Source organism: Gallinula chloropus (assembly GCF_964237585.1).
Source record: "Gallinula chloropus genome assembly, chromosome: 1".
NCBI lineage: Eukaryota > Metazoa > Chordata > Aves > Gruiformes > Rallidae > Gallinula > Gallinula chloropus.
This window is the reverse complement of record NC_140085.1, coordinates 50,483,937-50,508,636: the sequence shown is the minus strand read 5'-3', so window position 1 is coordinate 50,508,636 and position 24,700 is coordinate 50,483,937. Positions and strand designations below refer to the sequence as shown.

The following is a 24,700-nucleotide window of genomic DNA, read 5'->3' as shown; positions in this document are numbered from 1 at the left end:
TGCCTGCAGCAACTTATGAGCACATGTGTTCTATAGGGAGAGGAGTTTGAAGGTCTTTGTTTCTTGGTATTAGTGTCAACATCTGTGTCTTGTTGGATTGTGGACAGTAGCAAATCTCTGGCAGGCGTGTCGTTGCTAAATTAAGGTAGCATGACCTGTCTGCTTCAATGCTCCATTCCCATGTAGATATCCTGAGGATTACACTACCCTTGTTAGCTTGGGTATTGCACTTGAGGATTACGTTCAGCCAATTATCCCCTTTATCCAAGTCTTTTTTCTAACTAGTCTTGCTAATATTCCAGCCTTTTTGGGACAGACTGGTGTATTCAACAAAAAAAAGACTTTGAAGATTTTCCCAGTTTTTACCCAGAAGAAGAAGAACCAGGTTGCCTGTGGTTTTTCCTTAACTAGTGCTCTGTTGTGTGAAGTTCTTTCTCACTGCTTTTTGTCTCTGTATACTTCACTGTAGACATTTTTAAGTACTTTTATTAGGACTACAGGCAAAGCATTGGCTGACCCAATCGAATATGTAATAGGCCAAATTTGCATCTGATGGAAGCTTAATTTTATTAAGCAAAGTTACAGCAGGAAGTCTTATCTGCCAGTGTCAACAGAACCAAACTGGCCCTGCTTCTCAGCTCTAGCTGATTCTTTGTATAATCCTTAAATGGATATGTATATAAACATGTTTGCATTTACTCTTCTTTTGCTTACAGAAGTAAAGTACTAATGAAAACCAATTCATGATTCATGCTGTGGTGTAAGAAGGAAGAAATTATTTTAATAGTTACAGTATTCAGAAGTATTTGTAGAGTAGATTAGTATGTCTGGCTCCATAAATACATGCTGCAAAATGTTCAGCAAGAAGAAAATAATAAGTTAAGCTAGATTGGGGTTTTTTGGGTCTGGGGATTTTTTTGGTGTGTGGATTTTTTGGGGTTCTTTGGGGTTTTTTTTTTTTTTAGTAAAGACCATGAGCTTCTTTCATTGAGTTGTGCACAGGGAGGAGGGGAAGAAGAGGAATTGTAGTGGTTTTATCATGGTGTTCTGTGTATGTCTGAGTATGCAGGAAAACGGTGGCCTCAGATGAAGTTTTGCAGAGACACACTGTGGGACATCCCACCACTTGCCAAGACAGCTGAAGCTTATGACATTTTGCTGGTGGAAAAATGCGTAAATAATTTGGAATAGTCCATGTGAGCAATGCTTGTTTAGTGTAATTTGTGGGCTGTTGCTGCCTTATTGTACAAATCATGAGCTATCTCAATCACACAGATGAAGTTTTGTAACAACACCTACCAACAAGCTGTGGCTTGTTCAAACCTTTTTATTAGCATCATTGTGAACTGTTTTAAGAGGAGCAAATGGACAATGCTTCTGCATAATCCATTGTTCCTTCTGTGCCAGTTACCTTGCTGAACGCTTCCTGACCTCTTGTTAAATGACATCGCCATCCACACATGCGATGCTTTGATCTGTGTGTCCCACATGGTTGACTTACCCACTGAGAAGACGCCTCAGCTTGAGATTGCTCTGGAGGCTGCAAACATTCCCTCCTGGAAGGATCCCAGTCAGGCTGGGACTTTGCCTGGGTAGCAAGAACCTGAGACCCAGGTCAAAAGTTTCTTGCCTGGCTGTTGCATTGCGCTGGCCTTGCTGACATACCTATGTAACTGCTGACATAGCCAATTGGCTGTACTTCTGCATGTGTCTGTTTTTAGCTTAGTAGATTTGGTGACAGGCTGCCTGTAACGTAGCTCCTGTCAAGAGTTTCTTTTTAAATAAACATTTGTACAACTTTTGCTTGATGACATGTCTTCAGAAACCTTTCCTTTTGTTTCTGAAATGACGAGTTTAGGATACTGTCCATGTAAAACGTGATTGGGGCAAAGGCTTCTCAAGTGCTTGGTGTATTTTAATGGGAAGGAGATGCAAAACAGATGAAAAATGTTTCAGTTTTATGACATCTTCATAGGTTAAGAAGCCATGCATACCTGGATGATATGATTTTTACCTAGGCTGTGAAAATACCTCCTCTGTGCCCATTTTTGCAGTTCTGAGGTTGGAAGGTACTTTTGGTGGAGGGACACGCATGTTAATGTTGACTTGAGCAGTAAGAAATTTGTAGCAGCCTTGACTGGCTTCTACAGCAGTTGTACCAAGATCGATGATGTTCCAAGGTTGCTTGTGAACTTGGAGTCAGCCTGTAGGAAGGTTGGTTTGTGTGGCTGAGAACATCCCAGCGGTCACCGGAACTGTTGTGTGCAGCAAGTCTGGTCTTCACACAGTTTTTGGGAGGAGTCTGTTGAGTGACATATGCCTCAACTCACAGCTGTGTTCAAGGCCAAATATGCTCACACCCCAAAACGTTGATTTATGATAAATGGCCTTCAGTGTCCAGGCTCACACAACTTGTGTGTCATACTTGCAGCTACAGAAGTAACGCTTGGGCACTGCTCTGTGGGGCAGCATTGAGAGGACTCAGCATCAGTGTGTGCTGGTCATCTTTGAATGGTACACACGTGCTGGCCATGGACAGCTCTGACACCCACGCTTCCCTGACTGCTCTATATTGAAGGAGAAAAAAAACAAAAGGCATGTTTGTGTTTGGCTTCTCCACAGGCTGTCATTGGTCTTACCTGTTTTTATCAGCCTGTGGTTTTAAATGGGTGTGATCACTAGGTACCTAAACACAAGGTAGTACCCTCAGGATGAGGATCTGTTAGGGTCACCAATGGCACCCTTTATCGAGGTGATCCCAGATGAATTCAGGGAGCTTGTTTGCTGCGGATAGGAAGCCCTCACAGAAACACAGCCAGGTGTGCTGTTCTGGGGGAGCATTTGTGTTTTCCAGCCTTTTACCTGCTCTCTGGCATGAAGAGTGGTTCAGAAACTGCAGGAAAGATAATTCCACACTTCTGTCAGTGATCTTGAGATATTAGCTGGTTCCACATGACCTGGTTTTGGGATTGAGTTTCCCAGTGGGTGTGCAAGCCTAAACAATGAATTCTGAGCTTCCTGGCCCAAATCTGTCTTAAGTGGCTAATTATAACCTGATTCACAGGTGCAGTAATGAGCTGTCATTAACCTGATGATTCGTAAAGGTCAGGTTCTTCATGGGGAAGGAGTAACAGGCAGATGGCAAGTTAGATGTTGCCAAAAAAAAAAACAACCCAAAAAACCCCAAACAAAACAAAAAAGCGCCAAGAAGGGACAGAGCCAAACTATCTTGAGCTCCTGATGGAGACAGTGAGGCTGCTATCCAGAACTCCTTCCTTGTGAGATTTTTTTTTTCACTTTTTTCCCAAGACACATGGGGAGTAATGACGCTGTTCTGCTTCTAAAAATATGACTCAGCATGTCAGAGGAAGACCCAGCCTGAGGCCCTCATGGTTGGCAGTGGTGGAATCCCATCCCTTGTCCCTGGAACTGTTCAGGTGTAACACCCCCTCCCCCGGTGCCTTTGCATGACTGGAGTGGATGGGGTAACTGGCTCCTGCCTGTGTGAACCTGCTTATGAATGATTCCATTCTTTCCACCTAAATGTGTCTTCTGCTTCGATGAAACATGGTGGCAGTGACAGATGGCAGAGGAAAATGCCCACCTATATGGTGTAACCATTTGATGTGCTGATGGAGGAAAACAAGACACTGCTGTAGAATAGTTTGTGCAAATGTGTTCATGAATTGCTGTCTGTCTTTAGAGAGACAGAGCTGGAAATGGAGGAGATGCAAGCTTATGGGGGAAAGAATTAAGAGAGGAAGTGGTTTTAGGTGGGGAATCTGTGATTTGTATAGGAACTGAGGAAGATGCACAGAAATCAAAGTTTAGCTGTTAAAAATAGACTAGTGGAATCTCAAGTGGCTTTTGAAAAGAAGAATTGCTGCAAATACAGAAGCCCTGTGGAAAAATCCTGAAGAGGCGTGAAAACAATTGGCTATAAAAGCAGAAACCAGTGAATTCTGCTACTGTACACTGATAGATGTCATAATAATTTATAAATCAGTAAATTATTTCTAAATATTTCTTTTAGAAATGAACAAGGGTGTGAAAAGGTCATTAACTATGGGGGGTGCTTATGAAGGGACATGATTAGTTCTTCAGTTTCTCCATTGTATTCGTTCATGTGTACTGATGTTGAGACAGTACACGTTAGTAATGGCCTTTTCCATGTGCAGACACGACAGCAAGGTCTTTCCCTAGTGTGCTTCCTAGAGGAAGAGCAAGAGAGAGAACTTCATATCCATCGGTATTGCTGCAGTCTGCCCCGTGCAGTGGGATCCCTCTTCCTGCTCTCCGTTTGCTGACCAGCATCCCACTTGATTCCCTCCCTGAGTCCCAAAAGATGGGAATGCTTGAAAGCATCTCTGATAAATGTCTGATAAATGAGTGATAATGAAATGGCATGACTTGACATGGTTTTTGTTTCAAGCAGTAATCTTTTCAATGTACAACTCCCTGCCAAGTAAAGCTCGCTGTGGCTGGCGTTAGGTTGTCAAAGCTGCTGCTTCATTAGAGAAACCTTTCTGTAGGGTATCTACAAGGATGACTGAAGACTTTTGGACTGAAGCCTGAAGTATTCTCGAGACAGACTGGCAGTTGAAGGCTGTGCAGATGTAATTTGAAGCCTTGCACATGTGCAGAATGGCAAAAGCATTTGTGTTTTCCAAAATCTGCTCACTTTTAATGGGTGAGAATATTATTCTTGACTCATTTTGAAAGACAAGACCAGTGATGCCTGGTACCTGCCATACATTTTAAGAACATTTCATGGCTGTTTTTCAGACTGTTATTTAAAATTTGCAAGGTTTTTAGAAAGATATTTTAAAAATTGGTTTGTATCTGCATTTCAGGAGCTTCCCACATAATGTCCCAAATAATTCTTGACACCTGTTCCACTCGTTGTGAAGGTGGATGATGTTTGACTCTAGTATCAGTGGCAGAATTTGAGGCTTATGCATTAAACTGTGGGTTTCTTCTAGAACTGTGGTTATCAGTATGCAGTGTGGACTTCAGTTGGGACTCTGAAGAGTTTTCCTGGTGGGTTTTGCAATTAATATACAAGGCAAAGACCTGAGTAATGCAACACATTTGATACCAAATTATGCAGTAGTTGTAAGATGAAACGGAGCTGTTGATGACACCAAATAGCTCAACCCCACCTCTCCTTCCAGCAGATGGTATTTCCCTGGACCCTAAGTGCATCATGCAGTGAATGCTTTGAATATTGTGAATGGATTAGAGTTTGGTTTTCTCTCATCATGGTGGTATTGCTTCAGCTATGGAAATTGTGGAGGTTCTGAGCTCCCTTTATGTAAAATGGAAAAAAAAACCCCAAAGAACCCCAAAAAAATCCACACACCAAAACCCCTTTTCATCTACAGCATTTCACATTGTTTCTGCTTTTTTTTTAGGACGGAAGAGGTGCCTGCGGGTCAGCAACCTGCAAAGCCACAGACACAAGCCAATGGAACAGGTAATCTTGGTCAGATCTCTACTAGCAATTTGATTGGGTTGGAATTTTTTTTTCTCACCCCTTTTTGATCCTTAGAAGACCAAATCTTGCTGAAAAACTTACTGGGTCCTTAAGCGAGCTTCTGAAGAAGCCAAATATAAAAGACTGTTGAGCAGCCCCTTGTCTCTCTGTACATGATTCTGCATTTACTTTTTGTAGCTGAGTTTGCACACCTGAGGAATTCATTTTGTATTGTAAAGCCTTTAGGGATACAATGGAACCTGTTGCCTGACTTCACCATTTTTGCATGCCTTGCCAGTCTTTGACTTACCAGAAAACAGGTGTAATACATAGAAAAGATCTAGTTTGTTCTCAACTGCAAAAGCTCTTTTATGCCATTAACTCTATTGCTTCTTCCTTTTTTCTAAAAGAAAAAAAAAAGAAACCATTCCCAAGAAGGAGTAAGCATAAGAGTAACTTCTTTTTTTTGCAACACCTGTCCCATCATCTACATTTCTCAGGCTGATGCTTATAATGAATTTAATAATATAGTGATTTCTGAAAGAACTAAGGCAACAGGCAGACGCTCAATCTTTTAGTACACCTGAGCTTTCCACCCCACATCTCTTAACTGAGACAGCCCCTCAGGCTTTTAAATCTGTGGACTAAATTTGAAGTTGCTTCTCCTGTACTCCTATAATGTCAATACTTCCTGATTCTACAACCTGCCATTTTTTATTCTCCTGTACGCTCAAAATTTCTTTCTCAGTACTATCTGAAGAAATAGCATGTGGGAAGCTACTTCATATTTTTGTCATTTTCAGATATAAGTGTTGTCTCTGCTGTAAACTGACAGTAAATTCCTTGTTTTTCTAGATATAACTGTCATTCATTAATAAATAGTTTCATTCTGTTTTCTGAGCACTGATTGTTTTTTTTTTTTCTCACGTGCTTAAAAGCATCATTTTGGCTGTTGTAGTTGGCTGATTTAATCTTTCATGCCTCTCTTTAATTATACCTTAATTTTATATGCCAAGTTCGGTCCTGAAATAGTTGTGACCAGTCTTCTCTTTGTATCGTTGCTGCATTGCCCTACCTTCCAAAGAACAGTCTATCTGTTCCTTCTAGATGGGGATTTTCTGATTTACAGATAAAGGTAAAGGTGATTTTTGTGTTCTCACCTGCACTACGTTAAGGCTTTTACCCTTATATTTTCCATACACCAATCCTATATTATCTTATATTTCCATAAACCAATCTTATATAATCTAGCTTATATTTTTCCACTGAAACTGACATACAGGAAGTGTGCATCACTTTATTACTTTGCCATGTAAGACTTTCCAGGCAGTGTTATGACTATATATTCCATATATATGAAGAGGCATGTACAGCATGATTTCTGCAGCCTGGTTTTAGAAAATAGAAAGTGCAGGTTAGAGGCACACATGCAGAGTATCAACCTTTACAACCTTTATCAACCTTTACAAATGGTTGGTGATAGTAAAATCACCTCTTACAGAGCCTTGCTTAAGCTTTTACCTCCCATTCTTGTCAAATTTGTGTGGGTGCAAGGTGGTTGTTCTGCTCTCTGCTCAGGAGTGGTTTGCTTTGCACTTGCTGTTTTTTGAGGTGACCCTTCAGCACAATAGGAATGCTGAGATTTACGTCAGTCTTTTGTTTAGAGGAACTTCTTAACCAGCAAATGTTTTTACAGGGTTTGCTAAAAATTCTCTTGTTAGAATTCTGTTTAAGTAATCCCTGCACTTCTGTAATAAGATGCTTCCATGTGCTGTATTTAGTGCAAAGCAGGAGTCACCTCTAGTCTTATTTTACCAGCTTAGTGCAGAGTTTCAGTCCAGAGGCAGAAAGGAACTGCAGCGTGGGCGCCTGTGGAGAGCCTTGCTGAAGGACAGGAGGGCTGGATAGAGCCTGCTTCATCCCAAAGCGTGGCACATGGGAACAGGGACCCTCTTTGTATGAAGATGTCTTCTAGTATTGTCCTGACACGTGGTGCTTCCTTTTCATAGATAAGCGTAGTCACACGGTCTGTTCACGACTCCAGAAGTGGTTTTGTGACAAATTCGGGGAGTATGTTGAAGACTTCAGATTTCAGCCAGAAGAGAATACAGTGGAAACAGAAGAGCCACTTAGTGCTAGAAGGTAAATCTCTAATGTGTTTCTGAGAAACTGTTGGCTTCTTTACAAGTTGCCTTCCCCCCCACACCCCTTTTTTTCTTGTGAGTTTCTATATGGTTTGAGCAAGTGTTTGCGTAACAAGTAATAAAACTGAAAGTAAAGAATCCTCTCCAAAGGTTGTTAATGCTTTGGCCAAAACATAAAATTTGAAGATTATCTGCTGTCTGAGGTAGAATGAGAGTTCTGTAATTTACCAGGTGCCATCATAAGCCTCTGAAACTGTGGACAAAGTCTTAGTTAGACAGGAGAGCTTTTACATTTCAATGATTGGGCTGTATTAGTTACTAGAAACCCATTTCGTAACAGGCAAGAATGACATTGTATGCACAAGTATCTAACTTACAACTGTGAGCAGTATTTCAGGGACCAAATGTACACAGCTTGGCTGTTTAACAAGTTGGTTTTATCTATTATTTTTCAGGTTGACTGAAAATATGAGAAGATTAAGTAAGTACATAGCGGTATTTTATTTTCTGGAATTGAAAATAGTTCTTAGTTTCCTTTTTTTGGGAGGAGTGCTGGATTTTAAAATACAGCATGTTGAAATACTTCTGCCAGTTCATAAGCAGAAGTGATTCTGAAATCCTGGATTAGTGTTTGGAGAGCAGAGTAACTTCGAGGTGCAGTGGTAGAAGCTTGCCTTTCACCTTGAATTATATAGGCTATCTCTGAACTAAAAATGTAATGGTAATTAAAGTGTGTAAGCATGCATGTAATGAATGAGAACATGATGTTTGTCCAGTGGTAAAAATAAGTGTTCGCCTGCTTATGCCTGAGCTGCTTATTGTTTGCTCGCTAGTCTGTTAGCCTGGTTTTAAACTAGCTTGGTCAAGTAGCAGCAAGTTGTTCCTTGGTGCCTGGAGGGCTGTCAGGCTCATTCTCCTTGTTTTACAGTGGGATGCACTGACCTGTGTGGGGTGGTGTGAACAGGGCTCAGAACAGACTCCTCTTGTCATCCCGGGAACCCTTGTAGGAGGATCCCGATTATTTTTGTCTATGGTTCAGAATTTAGACATAACCTTTGTCTCTAATATAACGCTTTAGGTTTTGGAACCACATTACTTAACTAGTTGGTCAGTTACCTTGATGGGTTTCATTTTTCTTAATTTGGATAAGCCTTTATATGTCTGGAATATTCCTATTGATTTTCTAATTTGGTTATCATTTACAAGTGATTTAACCACTGCCAGCTAATTCTAACAGTTGTATTTTTTTTCTCTGCTTCTGTTTAGAGAGAGGTGCCAAACCTGTTACTAATTTTGTGAAGAATCTTTCTGCCTTATCAGACTGGTATTCTATCTACACTTCTGCTATTGCCTTTATTGTAAGTTATCCTGTCCCTCCAGGAGTAGTAGCAAGAACTTTGAAAATGTATTATTTACTGAAATGCATTGAAACTGCCATATCTGAGTAGGGGCTTCAGTCAAATCAAATAGTGTAATTTAACACAAAATAGCCATAGTTGTCACTTCAGTTATATTTCAGAGCTACTTAAATCATGTATTCTGGGTTTATTCTAGTGTAGTCTTGTTACTGTTAAAGTAACGTGGAACAATCTGGGCATTGTTCTCTTACTTCTTGTTTCCTGTCTCCCAGTTCCTGTAATCTGATGGTTACTTCAGCCTCTGCAAAGCCTCTTGTGTAGGGCTGAAATGCTGATAACAGCTATGTTTGATAAGAAGCAGTCATTTACCTTCACTGCTTTTTGCCATTCGTTAGGATTGTGCTTACTGATGGGGAACAAAATGCCTTGATTTGAGTGTCATTGAATGTGCAAACATCAGGTCTGTGAGCTAAATTTGAGCATTCCTATGCTATGTCAGGACATTTGTGTGCCACAAAGTGACATAACTATTTAGTGGAGTTTTGATTTGGTTTCCTTCTAATTCTTAATTAAAGAATCTACTGGTTTATCTCTCACCTCTCCTGACAAAACCCATTCTTCAGATAAAAGCTGAAAACACGAACTCCAGCTGTTGCTCAGAAGCTTCTTGGACCATGGAGCCTGAGCAGTGCTTCACTGGGTGGTGATGATGCCCTGGCCCAGGTTGCTCAGAGGATGGATCTGTGACTGTGCCCTCCCTGGCAGTGTTCAAGGCCAGGTTGGATGGGGCTTTGGGCAGCCTGGTCTAGTGGAGTGTGTCCCTGTCCGTGACAGGAGGTTGGAACTAGATGCTCTTTGAGGTCCCTTCCAACCCACACTAGTCTGTGATTCATTTTGGGGTTATCAGTAAAATGCCTTATGTCTCTTGGCAAGGAGGCTGTAGCTTCTGTATTTTCAGAATACCTTTTGAAGCACTTCTTACCTAACAAATACAGGTACAATAAGACCTGTAAACTTAGTAAAAATTTGGGATTTAGTTGACTTGAAGTAATACAGCAAGAGTTTACCCCATTACCCTGTAAGGCACTAATTGTTATAACTCTTCTACTATAGCATCTGATCGAGGTGAGGTCAGACCATATCATGGTCTTGTAGCAGATCCACAGACTTCAAGGTTTACTTTTTTTTTTTCTATGTCTTCATGTAATTGCAGTTTTAGAAATACTCGTTGTGTCAAGAAGCTGAGCACTTTTAAAGTGTCCTCTCTGGAGATTTGGTTCAGTCCTCTAGTTTTGACTTTACATTCATGAATGCACTGCTATTGCTTGTCATGGGGTGGCTAAAACCTATTAACTTTTGTTGTCTGAGTTGTGTGATTCTGAACCCAGCAGTACAGTGGGAAACTATTTCATACAACTCACTGTACCCCAGTTTGTAATCCACATCTCTTTTTTTTTTTCTTTTTCTTTTCTTTTTTTTTTTTCCCTCTTAATCTGCAGATATACATGAATGCTGTATGGCATGGCTGGGCCATTCCTATGTTCTTATTTTTAGCAATTTTGAGGTTGTCCCTAAATTACCTCATAGCCAGGTATTTACTTAAATACTAGATTACTCTCTTGTAATGCTTTGCTTGAAAGATGTTTTATTCTTCTTGCACTGAGTCATAAACTGCTACCTTTTCTAATGTTGTGAGCTAAGTTTAACCAAGTGAAATTCAAATTCCTTAATTTATTGCTCGTTTTCTGTGATTTTGACTAGTCTTAAGTAATTATCTTCTTTTCCTGTGACTTGGGTCATCAAAAATGATGCTGCATGTTCTCAGAACAGTACTTCAATGCTTTAAAATTCTGAAATAAAAGTATTCTGCATTATTCAGAGTAGCTTGAGAACATTACCTTAAATATTGAACCCTCCTGCTTTTCCCTGGAGAGGAGTTTCACCTAGGCCTAAAATTGCAGTTCTGCATTTGCATACTTTATCCCAAGTATATTCCATTTGTATGTTTGGTCTCTAGTAAAAAATTAATGCTTTCTGGGTTTTTTTAAGAAAAAAAAGTACATTTTCTGTACTGAGAAGACCTTAAAAAATGCTACTTTAGGCTGATGGTGTTTTCCCCCTTAAAATGGTGGGGAAGTATCCTAATGTGCATGTTTTAAACTAATTTTCTGATATCTTAAGTAATGCATACTGTCTCACACTATATTTGAAAATTGACAGTAGTATGTAGGCTCCAGAATAAGTTGATACGATTTTGTTCATCTAAAAACCAAGGAGAAACATTCTTCATTATTTACTCCATGCATGCAGTTCATTTTTGTTGTAAAACCCACATGATTCTGTTCAGGAGCTACTGAGCTAATATAATAGTTTTTTTAATGTCTATGCCTTTAAAGCTGTCTGTGGTTGGCCACTTACGTTATTTTGTGGGTTCTTTGTTGATGTGGTGATCTGGTGATTTTTCTTTTATTTTTTTATTGTTTTGTTTTTTAAGCCTTAAGTGCTTGTTGCAGAAAACTATTTTGTAACCTCTTACAAATAATCCATGTTGGCAGGTGGAGAAGAAGTACTTGCTCTCTTTAACTATTTCCCTAACTTCTAGGGGTTGGAGAATACAGTGGAGCATTGTGCCTGAAGTTTCTGAACCCATGGTAGGTCTTTGATCAGTTTGACCTGTGTGCTGATGTTGAAAGCTGCACTTTCAAAACCTTCCTCTGTATTGATGAGAGCTGTGAAAAGGAAGGAATGAGGTGCAAATAAGGACACAGCAACTTTTTTCCTTCTCTTTAAATTTAGAAATCTTCTAGGTTTGGGTGTTTCACCATAAATTATTCCAAACTTGAATGATATTTCCAGAATAAATGTAAATATGCCAGTCTGGGACAAGTTAGATCCTGAGGGAACTTCAAGAAGCCTTCGTTTTTCTCTGTAGCATTTTTGAAATCAATGTTTGCATATCCTGATTTAATTGGGAAGTGTATTGTAATTAATTAATGTAAGACAGAGTTCTTTGAATTTCAAGCCTTTTACTAAGACTTAGCAAGGCCTTGCTTCCAGGATAATATTGTCATTCTTAAAAGGCCAATCACCTCTACAAATAAATAAATAAATAAAGTTATAAGTGTAACACTTTTCTTAAAAAAACAGATACACAGATCTGTGTTACCGGAGAAGTAGGTCAGTTCAAGTGTGTGGTCGTAGAATGAAAACCACTGTAACCTTACTGAGACTTACTTCAGAGACTTACTGTGTCTTTCACTGCCTTACATTCCATGGGGGAAAAGCACTGATAACTAAAGATAACCAGCAATGATAGGCATAAACAGCAGATATGAAACAAGGGAGGAACTTGGCAAATTCAGAGGCTGTTTAAAGTGTGATGACTAACACCATGGAAATCGAGGAGTTGTGTTGTCATGAGAAGTTTTTCTAAAATCTCAGTTTTACCTGTGCTGGCAATGAATGGGTTATCTCTTTCTCACCCAAGGAACCCCCGAAGGAGGACCTGACGGTGTCTGAAAAGTTTCAGCTTGTTCTAGACGTGGCTCAGAAGGCGCAGGTACTGTGCTGCTTTTGGACCCCTCTGGGTGCTTCTTTAGAACAAGGAGCTTCCTCGTCCGAGCGGTCAAAGTGCTTTGTCATGCAGCATGTGGAAACAAATACGTAAATGAGCAATACTTCCCTGGTATGGAGATCTTTACTTATGAGCAGTAGAGATCTCAGATGCCTGGAGCTTCTAAAATGGCATGATGCTTCAAAGAACCAATCAAGGTTCTCCAGTCATGACCCTGAGCAAGGCCTGAAGGGGAACAGAAGCAGCTTCTGACAATTTTTCCCCTAATATATGCAGATGAGCTGCTGATAATGTAGATCAGATGGTGAATCTTACCATTGTACTGGAGTATGGATCTGTATCCCAAATCTGCTAGTCACAAAACTGATGTAAGAGACCCTGTTCCTTCAACTGTCTGTTTAGCTGTTTTAATCCAGCAATTCTTACAGCATCTTTGAAAAATAGTTTGTTTTAAAAACCACCACCCCCCACGGCCCTGAAATCTGCTGCTTGTGTGGGAGAGGGTGAGAGAAGGTTTTCTCCCAGCAGCATCAGCTTGATGAGCTAACCGAGCAGCTGAGTGACTCCACCATCAGCTTGAACTGCAGCCTTGTGCCACATCTAGTGATGCATCGCTGCTGAAAGTAGCTTGCCTTTCTTTTCCCAGTTGTGTAGGCTCATCTCCTTCCTTCTGGTGGTGGTGGTGGTGCATATGCTTACAAGCACACCTTTGGAAATGTGGTGGGGAGATGAAATTTAGAGGTGCTGTGACAGCAAGAATTGTTTAGAGAAGATAGATGAGTAACTCAGTCCTGAGCCAGGGTCTGTTTGCATCAACAGTCGTTGCAATTGCGTGGAAAGTAGTTACTCAAAGGTTACATCCTTAATATGTGGTGGTGGTATGTTTCTAAAGGAGCTGAGAGTCCAACATTTGATGAACTCACTAACCACTTCCTGAGATTTTAGTGCTCAAAATGTGTGAAGAAACTTCCCATTCCGTGACCTACTAACAGAATCTCTTAACTCTTAGATATACAGCTTAATTAAAAACATTTGCAGTGATGTTAACACCTTACAGTTGTGACAGTGGGGTCAGACAGCTTCTTCACTTCTAGCAGTCAGTCAGGAGCTATAGAACAAGGTGTTAAATGAGATGGAAGTCATCGAGTATTACGATTCTGTTCTGCATTTGCTCAGTTGTGAGGTACATACATGGCTAAAAATGAGTTAAAAAAATAACTTCTGGGTATTGCTTATCACCAACAGAGTGTGATAACTCTTTTGGTTTCTTTTATGTGGAGAAAACCTCCAAAATAATGCAGGACTTGGTTTTAATTCTCTTGCTTCTTACGCAGAACCTTTTTGGCAAGATGGCAGACATACTGGAAAAAATTAAAAAGTAAGTTATGGGACATGAGGGTTTTTTTGGGGGGGGTTGAAGGTTTTTTCCCCCCTTGTAAAATAAGACTCGACCAATGTCTGGAACCTCAGTAATAAAAATTTGTTTCTTTTTTTGTTTTCAGCTTGTTCATGTGGGTCCAGCCAGAAATAACACAGAAGCTCTACATTACTTTATGGGCAGCTTTTATTGCATCCTGCTTTTTGCCCTACAGGATTATTGGGCTCGCAATGGGTAAAAACAATAAATAATTGACTTGTTACAGTCTAGACTTAATGTATTAGAACTTAACGGGATCTTTAGAGGGAGAATTTTAGAGTTCAAGAAAGAAAACCCTGCATTAATAAATAATGCAGATTTTTTAAAGCATTTTCATTGTGCTTGGCATCATTTGTCCTGTGCATTCTAAAAATGATCTCTGGATACATAATATAATAGAAAAAGACTGGGTGATCGTTCACTTAGTGAAGAGGGGATGTTTATCATGAGCTGTTAGTGGAGATGTTCTGACTGGCAGCTATAAGGATTCCAGGAAGCCCTGTTTTGGGAGCCTTTTTTTTGGTCCTATGCCCCTGCAAATAAAAGATGTAGGACCACATAGAAGGCACGAAGATGACAGGGTTGGGAAAAACTTAAAGGGTTAAAGGGACACCTCATAAAGCTTAGAGAGAATAGGCTGGACAATATAAACAGGTTTGGGGGGGGGTGTGGGGGGAGTTGCAGATCCTTAACTTTTAACTGAGAACTTGGAAAAGGGGGGGCTTTGCTACAACACAAGACTGTCTTTTCTCTCGGATGTAAAGTCACATCACGTGAACCAAAAGTTCTTTTTTCTTTCATTCAAGTGATGATGTGACCAATGAGTATTACTCTTAGTAGCACTGAACTGCAAGCTGTGTTATCTTGAACATAAATGTAGGTTTGCTTGATGTGGCAATTGAGTTACAAGTGTGAGGAATTACTGTTTTACTCTTGACTTTCAGAGATCTGAACTGCATTTAGTAAAAATTTGAGAGAGTATTTCAAGCCCTTTTTAGTCTGGCAGAATCCTAGGAAGTAGCTTGTGTAATATAAGCAGATGTACTGGACTGGAAGCAGAGTTTCATGTAGTGCATGAGAGCCCTCTGTTGCCATTTAAATTCTTGCAAGGAGCTGTAGAGTTGAATACTCTGACATGCTTTCTGTTTTGGAAATACATTGTGTTTTCAGAATGCTTCTGCTAATAAGGAATATATGTTTAAATTAATTTAATGTTCTTCTGCATAATAAGCAGCTACATAAGTGGTTTAAAAGAGCTGGGAACAGGCAGAAAAGAATTCTGGGCAGATGAGGAAAAGAAAAATAATTTCCTGCCTTTGGAAGAAGAATCAGAATATTAAAACCAAGAGAATGGTTTAGCACTATGACTGAAGATACAGAACTTGATTTTATTCATGAACTTGTTGAAACATAGAATCAAACGTGATCAGAACAGTATTGTTCTTAATGCCCCTTCAACATGCCTACTAAAGTGGCCTTTTTTTCAGGACTCTATGCTGGAATCAAGTTTTTTCTTATTGATTTTATCTTCAAACGATGCCCCAGACTAAGAGCTAAGTATGATACTCCTTATATCATCTGGACAAGTCTCCCGACAGATCCTCAGCTCAAAGAAAGATCTAATGCCACAGTGTCGAGACGGGTAAGGGTAATAAATCTTTTTGTTCCTCTGTTCCCAACATCTGAAAATCAGATCCCTTTCTCCTTCCCCTTTCCCCAGTGACTAGAGCACATTGAAAGGATTAAAAGGAAGGTTAATTGAATCCCAACGGTCAATGTTAGTTCTTTTTTTATTATTATTTTCCTGATTCACAGAATTTTTATATGGATTTTCTTTCTAGTGAGAAAAGAATCTGTTAGCTAAATGAGTATTTAAATATATACATAATGGAAATCATATGAAACTAAACACACAGAAATAATGCCATCCATATTGTGATAGATTTCTGTAACATACATTCTCTGTGACTTTATTGTCAAAATTTTATCTTTTTATATTCCCATTCTCTGTTCTCAGAAATTCCTTTTCACTGGAAATTCAGCTGCCTGTGTAGATTGAAGAACAGTTAGTTAAAGAAGATTAAATGAAATAAAAAGCCTTGAGTGTAATATGCAGTTTACTAACGGGGTAAACATTAACAGAAGTAATAAAGGAGTTTACAGATGTAGGCATTATGGTTATTGTTACAAGATCACTTTAACATCGTGCTGATAAATGACTTTTCACCATGTTGGTACTCCCAACAGTAAATTTTTCTTTTGTTAAAATCTCACAATTAAATCTTTAAGCACTGTGTTCAGTGCATCTTTGCAACTTGTTTTGGGGCCTGACATGGTAACTGAAAAGCAAGTTGTGCTTTTCCCTATCCCTGAATTTGCCAATGTTTATTAATTTAAAAATAAGCATAGTTGTAATATTCAGTCTAATCCCATTTTAACATTTGTTAATGCCTCTTATATCATAATATCTGATTGCATCCATGGAGTATCATAAACTCCCTGACTAAAATGTACAGCACTCAGCAATAATTTATCCTGGCTACATCCTCAGTTGTTAAGCTGAGAAGAAGCAGAAGAAATAGGGATTTCTGGGGGTGATGGAGCAGTTTGTGGTAAAATAATGGCAGCATCATCTGAGTATTTCAGAAGGAAGTAGAAGAGTAAGACAGTCTCTGGCAAAGAGTCTTCTCCTCCTATTTTCTAAGGGATGAGAGGTGAATGAGTGCTTGGACTACACCGTCCACTGCTTCTACTTCTCTTGCTTGCAGGAGACCGGCTTAAAGTTTCTGTGCCTCTCAAGCTCACAGGTTATCACTCACATACTGTGGTGGTTGTGGCAGCTTCTTGCTGGGTCTCTCTAATCTGCCTTAGAGGTGGAGAGGCTCTGAGTTGTGGCACTTCAATCCACAGAGAATAATTATCCCTTCTGACTTTTCCTGATGGCTTCAATTTTTACAAGTAGAGCAGAGTTTTACTACTGCTGTGTCTGACTTGACAACATCGGCTTGTCGGCGTGGAGTGGATGTGCAGGACTGCATTATCTGCTTCCAGATGTCTCTGAAAACATAGCTTGGCCTCAATAATTTTAGGCAAACTGTCTTACCCCTTGAGAGATTTATGGCAACCTTGTAGTATAAAAAAATAGATGTTTTAAAAATATTTTTTTCCCCCACAAAAAGGTAGAAACCAAATAGGTTTTCAGTCTTTTTTCCTAGAAAAGGCAGAGCCCAAAGCATTTGATGCCAGCATCAATGCGTTTGCTTTGACTCCTTATCATTAAGCAGCATACAAGACACTGTACACCTAGACAGAATGCAATATTCATTGCCTGTACCACCAGTCTGACCCCGTGTCCTTAGAGAACAATCCTGACAACAGTATCTGATGGGTAACAGTTCTTTGTCAGAAGCTGATGACAGATCAAGTGAAAAGGAATACCTCCAGGTATTTCTACCCCCCAGTTGCTGGTGACGGTTTTGGACAGTCAGGGCTCTCCCAGCAGTATGAATCCAATCACTACCAGTTAGACTTAAGGCTTATTAAAATTGGATGTAGTGCTTTCTTTTTAGCAATTGACTATAGGTTGTCTCAAGCCTGGCTGTTTATGGATAAATTAGCAGCTTGTTTTACAGGTAGAGGAAACAGTTGCCTGTGTTAGGAAGGACTAAAAGTAAAGGCAAAACTTTGTTACATCTTCAGCCACGGGTTGGAATGTCGTACTCATTTTTTTAAAGTTACTCATATAACAAGTAGGTAGGAAACAGTGTAGGAGAGAGCAGGAATAATCCTAATTCCAGTGTAAAGAGTGTTAGACCTCTTCCCATGCCCTTTTGCATGTTTTGGACCATGGAGCTTCGCCTGGTTATGCGCATGTGGAGCCAAATAACTTGTCCAGGAAAGCCTTCAAAAAATTATCTGACCTTTTACTTGCACACAAATTGTTGGAGAAGCTATTACTTGCCTTGGTTTCTGGGTCTCGCTCATTGCTAAGGGCAGTGCAGAAGGGCAGTTGCTGAAGCAGTAGTACAGTCATCATCAACCATTTGCTTTCCACATCAACTTACTGTGTTCTTTTCCCCCAAGGCATCGTTGTGTTACAGTCACCCTAAAAGCTGGATGGTAAATACCCTCTGCCGTGCCTGTTCTGTCCATCTGGTTTCTAGCCAGCAATTGCAGTGCACGTTTTTTCACTTGCTTTGGGTTTCTTTTGTTGGCACTAATCCTGCTGCCAGCTTACGTGCAGATTTTTTAACAAAAAAGCAGTGGAAGCTGTTGGCCTGCAGCAGCTTTGGGCCTCTAGAGAAGAGGGGCTTAGTCCTGGGAGTGCATGTTGTCAGCTTGCCAGTTGTTTAACTGCATGTGTATGGCAAGCGCTGAGGACGGAGCCGTCAATGCTTTGGAACCGTGTGGTGCCCCACCAAGATGAAAAAGCAAATGCAGGCAAGCTTTCCAAGAGAAACTGCCTGCCATCCTGCCAGAAGCAAGACTTGTTTGCTAGGCCAGTCTCCAGCAGTTCAGGAGCTCGGTTTCAAAAGTAGATTTTACTGAAGTACTTTGGTTTTGAAAACTCCGTGCAGCCTCCCCCCACCCAAGGATGCTGACAACCATTCTGATTTTATTTTACCTGTCAACACTCTTAAAATTTAATGCAGCTTCAAAGCAGAGGAGAGATCAACCGCTCTAACACAACCTGAATAAATTGAACTGGTGTGCTCTAACCACTGATGACTCTTCTTTTTAATTGCATTCATGGTGTGTAGTCACTTTATTTCTGAGCAAGATCTTGTAGTGTCACTCAGTTCATGTTTTATTCTGTGTATTATGCTGTTAAAATAGACTTCACTTTTTTTCTTTTGTCACTGTCACATTTGTGTTGTTTGTTTCTTTTCCTGCTAGCTGTCAGGGCATGAAAAGGTATGGATCCTAGCGTGGAAACTTCCTTTCAATTTCAGCATTTGTATTCATAATGAGCATATGCAGTTTTGTGTGGCTTTTTCTTTGTTTGCTCTTTTTTTTTTTCCTTTCTAAATTTACTTTGTGCAACAATATTTTAGGCTTGATCTTTCTCTTAAAGATGAGCCAGGTACTGATAATGTGTTACCTGTCAGTAGTCCCACTAGTATAATAATTGGAGCCATGTGTGGTGCCTTAGCTGTATCTAACCAGATATACTCTTTACTGTAGGAAAAATGGTTTTTTTGAGAGAGGTGCATTTAGCAGCCTGTGCTTTCACCCCTGCAAAGGGTGTGCATCAAAGGGCAGCGCTTGCAAAGGTGCTTTTCAGAGAGCACAAAGCTCTCTTGCTACAGCAGTAGTGTAGTGCAATACTCCAAAGTTAAATTTATTGAAGCAGTTAATGACAACCGTTGCATTACAGATTATCTTTTTTTAGGAAGAATGGTTAGCTGAGTTGTATTTAAGAGTTACAGCTTGAATGTTGCTGTTCAAATTTTGGAATTGTGTTCATTTTTCTGCAGCTTCAGACAGCAGCATCCAGAAGTTACGTGGGCTCAAGCACCCCGACTGGAATAAGCAAAGATGAAGACACAAGTCGTTTCCATACCACAAAGAGGGGGAATTTCCATGAAGTTTTTAACCTGTCAGAAAATGAGCGTCCTTTGGCAGGTATTGTACAGCAGGAAGGCTATGTTGGTAGAGGATTTTCTAAATAAAAAAGCTAAGGATTAGGTTAAAGTTGAATTCCTTTTCTGTGCAATGGACAGGTATAAGCTTTTGATGAAAATGACTTGCTTGGAGATGGTGACTCTCATTCCACACCCTTGTAGTTCTTTGAAAGAATGCACAGCCTGGTGTGCCCTTTTGAGGGAATGAAAATGGAAGAGTCAAATTAAAGGGAATAATCCTGTGGGTGGCTTTTGTTTGGGCTTGTTTTGTTTTTTAAACCAGTGTTAAAACAGGTATCTAAAATTACCTTATTTAGGCTTTTTGTTGTAAACATTACTAGTTTTAGGTATGAAAAGTGTAATTTTCAGTGTTTTCTGCTGGTTTATAAGGAAACTGCTGGGGGTAGTGCCTGTCTCTTGGAACTTAAGATTTTCTGTTACAACTTTTTCAGTGTGTGAAAACGGCTGGCGCTGTTGCTTGATTAACAGAGACAGGAAGATGCCTACAGACTACATCAGGAATGGAGTTCTCTATGTCACAGAAAAGTGAGTCGTTGCACTCCACACATTGCTTCAGAGGGAAATGCAATAGGCATTAAGAAATCTGAGTCTAAAAGCAATCCTTTAGCAGTGTTTTCAAACAAAAATGCCTCTTCTGTGGCACTTTACAACCTCAAGAAAGCACCATAGGAGAGGGAAGAGCTGAATCTGGGGTGTGGTAAACTTTAATAGGTGTGATTTTGCCTTGGAAAGACTTGCATGGCAATGGAGAGTAGCTCTGTATCGTTAGTTGTTAGTAGCTGAAGTTCTTGATGTGGATAACTTACTGACTCATATATATATTAAAAAGCCTAGAAGTAAAGTGTATTTGGAGGATTGTGGTCAATGGTCATTTGGCCAGTATTCTTAGTTTCTTTTTTTTTTTTAACAAAATGAATGCGTATGTGCAACAAAAAGAAAATAGAAATTCAAGCCTTGGTTTCAAAACTAGTACTTGATTTTTATTTTTTAAAATTTTATTTTATCTTTTTTGTATTTTATATCTTACCCTTCAGCCTCCCACGGCTGAATAACTGTGGTCACTACTGTTTGGGTCTTGCACTGAAATTCCTTTGGAGTGTAATGAATGGAAGTAAAGCTCATCTGTATGCAGTGTCACCTAGTGATGGAGAGCAGTCTCCAGCCTTTAGAAATCTGAGCTTTTGTCTGCATCACAATAACATGAAACCAACCCCGTGTTTTCCATTAATCTTCTTTTAGGATGGTAAAAAATTTATAAGCCTTTTGAGATTTGGTATTTCAATTGTTTAAGGATGTACATGCATCATGTGCCTTTAAAATGCTTGTCAGCTCTAACCATGCCATGCAGCAATATGAATACAAGATTCTTTTATGGTTTTTGGTGTGCTTGCATGCCATACGTTCTGGGTTTTCAGGCAAGGTAGCCAGTGGCTAGAGCTTACAAATATTTGCTATGAATGAGAAGCCATGGCTGAATTGTGTATTGTGTGCCTCCTTCTTTCTTTCTTTTTAAGCTGATTTTAACCTGTGGCATTTCAAACTTCAGAAGGGACAGGGGAGGGATATTGAGAGCTGGGCTTTTTTTCTGTTTTAGAATATTGTATCAATGTCAGCATTTTCTTTCCTTCAGTTACCTGTGCTTTGAAAGCTCCAAGTCCGGCTCATCTAAAAGAAATAAAGTTATAAAGCTGACAGATATAACAGATATTCAGAAGGTATGTCTGGTTTCTGTGGCAAATAGGGCAAAAAGCTGGTTTTCTGTTCAGTTAGTCATGGTTTGCTTTTCTGCTTACATTATTTAAAAAAAAAAGCATACACTTGATAATTTTTATAAGTAAAATGTAATTTTTTGATCAAGGCTGTTTCCTGGTACCACTTGTTTAGCCATTGGGATGCAGCACAGGCAAACTCACTATGAGCATCGAACCAAAATAGGTTACTAAACCCTGACACTCCAGAGGAATTTTTAAATTTAAGTTGTGTGGTTTCTTAACTCCTGCATTGGCTGGAGTCCTGTAGGCTTTCAGAAGATTTGTTGTTAGCAGGAACTGTGTAATACTAACTTTGTAGTTTGGGTGTTGATACCAGTAGATGCGCAGTTTTAAAAGTAGGTGCCTCAGAAAGTGAGGGATTATTGTCAGTGGAGAAAGATAGAACATCAGAATAGCCAGACTGGATCAGGCTGGAGGTCCATTAAATTGGGATTCCATTGCTAACAGGCAAGAGATGGATGGCTGGAAGCATGGCAAGTATAATGTGATCCTTCCTCTTGTTGAATTTCATCAGCCTGCACTCTCCAGTGGCTTTATTGGCTCCTTGCATCACTGTATATGGCGTTTAACATCACTTTTTGTTACCCTCTCTGGACTTGGCCTACTCTTAAGCACAGACACTTGCTCCTACATCTTGTGGCTGTGAGTGCCACAGATTAAGGCATGCAGTGCATGTGTCTGCTGCTTAAGTAACTCCAGAGTTCCACATGAGCTCCTTCTCTTTCTATCATGTGCCTATAAAGCAGCCTACTTATGCATAACTTGAACATTCCCGTTGGAATTAATAATTCATATTGATGGATTTTAAACTTCATACTGGGAGTAACGCCGGCTCGTTGTTTAGTAGGTCTGTAGTGCCATAAAGGTCCTTTTGCATCTGTGTATTATTTTTATAATGAAGATGAGACCAGGATCATGCAGCCAAGCATAAAAATGCACCATGCCTGGTTTTATCTGGGGGTGTGGAGCACTGTCCAGACCGATGTTCCCCAGTTCAGCCATCTGTATTTCTTCTTAGCATTACAGACTTGCTTTAAAAAAGAAAGACAACCTATACATACTGTGTTTGACTGTTTTATTTTGGAATAGCAGCTTTTACTTGCGGCTCCTTTAAAGAGAGAAACCTCTGGGTGATGCTTGCAAGCACACCCTCACCACTCAAATATATACACGTATGGCCGGGGTGTACTACCTGCCCAAAGCATCCAGCTGCCAGCGTGGTCCCTGGCACTGTGACTGGGCTGACTCCCACCACTGTTAGTGGTACCAGGGCACTCAGTTCAGGGCCAGTTTTGGCAGGCAAGCAGGTTGCTGCCCTGCAGCACCTGGGAGGAAGAGGAGAGGCAGGTTCCCACTGTACAGACGATGCTCTACCCATTGACTCTGAGGTCAAAGAACAGCATTTGTCCTCTTCTTGATTTTAATAGAGGTCTGTTAGTCGTGACTGAGAAGAGGCACCAGTGATGAGTTGTGCAACCTTCTCAGCACCTTTTGCAATTGTTCACAAGATAACTTCGGTCTGTGGCTTTTTTTCTTTGTAGTATAAAGTGCTCTCTGTTCTCCCGGGATCAGGGATGGGTATTGCTGTATCAACACCATCTACACAAAAAGTAAGTAGCTGGCTGTATCTGTACTGCTGTGCTTGACTTCATGCCCTTTCTCTCTTCCTTCTCTGGCTAGCACCAACATAAAGGCTTTTATTTCTTACTTTTATGCTACTGGGGAGGTGGGGGAGTCGGGGTGTGTGTTTGTTTTTATTTAATTCACTTGTCTATTATTCAGTATACTTGGCTTCAGACTTTTAAACATTTAGCTTGTTCTGCTGCATCTGGACTATTTCACTATAACAATTCAGAAAGTTTTGCTTCATTATTTCACTGCCTTCACTGGCTGTTTCCCATCATCGTTCGTCAGGAGTGTGGGGCTGCTGTGCTGTGCAGTCTGGAACGAAAAGCTCCATGACTTGAGAGTATCTGTGGGTGAGGAGGCTTTGGGGTGGAAGGGTCTGACCCTCAGATGCAGTTTTCCTGTTTGTCTTACGGTGCTAAAGATTTAAACTTCTTTAAGCCACAGATAGCCCTTTGGGCACCCAAAGCTTTTCTTAACATACAGCTGGGCCTTATCTTAAATTAGTTGCCTAGAGATGAATTTAGTCCAAGTCATACTACCACTTTACCAACCTTTCTATTTATTGTTTGATATTGAGAAGTACTTCTTAATTATGATGTTGAAAATGTTCTAAGTGAATACCTAAAAGTCTTCCACGAGCTGAAACAAAGAGGCAGTGATAGAGATTTTTTGAAATTTTTAATGGAGGCAGAGGTCAGTCAGGAAAAAATCATACACTGAGCAGATGGAGGGGAAAGAGAGTTGACTAATTCTCTGTGCTGATGCATTTTATGCTATGGCTGTTTTAGCAAGAAGATGAAATGAAACTAAATGATCTTAGAAACTCTGCCATGTATCCAAGGATCTCGTAGAGAAAATGTCTTTATGAATGCACTTTGAGTTTATGTACTGGTCCTCCTGATTTGGCCAAAATCTGTACCTAGAGAAGGATTTCTCAGGTTTCTCATTTCCAGACTGACATGATCTTTTTTTTTTTTTTTTTTTTTTTTTCTGTTATTTAGCCTTTGGTGTTTGGTGCCATGGTACACAGAGATGAAGCTTTTGAGACAATTTTCAACCAATATGTGAAAATAACCTCTGCGTCGTCGAGCAGTGAGAGCTAGTATCGCATCTTAGAAGATCTAAAGGAAACTTTCTTATTTTACAACTTGGTAGTGAAAAAAAATGAACATCCTCATCTATTTTGCAATAATTTTTCTTGTCTGGTGGTTTCTATTCTATCTGTTACATAAATCAAGTGTATTTTATATATGCCTTCATGTTTGTTTTTAAAGTTTTTGTAAAAAAAAGAAAACAAAAAACAAAACGAAACAGAACAGTGAAAGTGCTATCATCACTATTAGCCTTGCACATTAAGCACTTTTAATGTTTATTTACTGACATTAAAAGCTGGGAAGATACTTGGAGACCTGACTAATTAAGGAAGTGAAAGAGATTGATCCTTTTTAACTCCACTGATACCACTAGGGATGCATTTGTCCCTTGATCTTAGTTCTGTTTCCCCGAGATGTGAGAATGATGACTGCAGCGGCCTGAAGTCTCTTTCTTCAGCTCAGAGTTTTTAATTATTCTTTGTTCAGACTGATAGCAACACCAGGGAAGTGTTATCATCTTAATTTTTCTGTATTTGTAACTGCACTTAAAATAACTCCTCCTTGCTAACTCTTGCATTGCAGAAGGATGCG

The 24,700-nt window shown here is 39.9% G+C and overlaps 1 protein-coding gene across 1 annotated transcript in view; it reads left to right on the top strand.

Annotated features, from left to right (window-relative positions):
- Positions 1–24,262, top strand: part of GRAMD4 (GRAM domain containing 4) — a 53,341-nt gene extending 29,079 nt beyond the window's left edge. Inside the window, exons 4-18 of the mRNA XM_084261436.1 lie at positions 5,415–5,476; positions 7,486–7,618; positions 8,076–8,101; positions 8,887–8,978; positions 10,478–10,569; positions 11,581–11,629; positions 12,466–12,537; positions 13,887–13,930; positions 14,055–14,164; positions 15,457–15,611; positions 19,447–19,594; positions 20,046–20,139; positions 21,245–21,329; positions 22,928–22,996; positions 24,017–24,262. Coding sequence (XP_084117562.1) covers positions 5,415–5,476; positions 7,486–7,618; positions 8,076–8,101; positions 8,887–8,978; positions 10,478–10,569; positions 11,581–11,629; positions 12,466–12,537; positions 13,887–13,930; positions 14,055–14,164; positions 15,457–15,611; positions 19,447–19,594; positions 20,046–20,139; positions 21,245–21,329; positions 22,928–22,996; positions 24,017–24,118 — 1,333 coding nt within the window. The 3' untranslated portion in view covers positions 24,119–24,262. The remainder of the gene's footprint in view (positions 1–5,414; positions 5,477–7,485; positions 7,619–8,075; positions 8,102–8,886; positions 8,979–10,477; positions 10,570–11,580; positions 11,630–12,465; positions 12,538–13,886; positions 13,931–14,054; positions 14,165–15,456; positions 15,612–19,446; positions 19,595–20,045; positions 20,140–21,244; positions 21,330–22,927; positions 22,997–24,016) is intronic.
- The last annotated feature ends 438 nt before the right edge of the window (positions 24,263–24,700 follow it).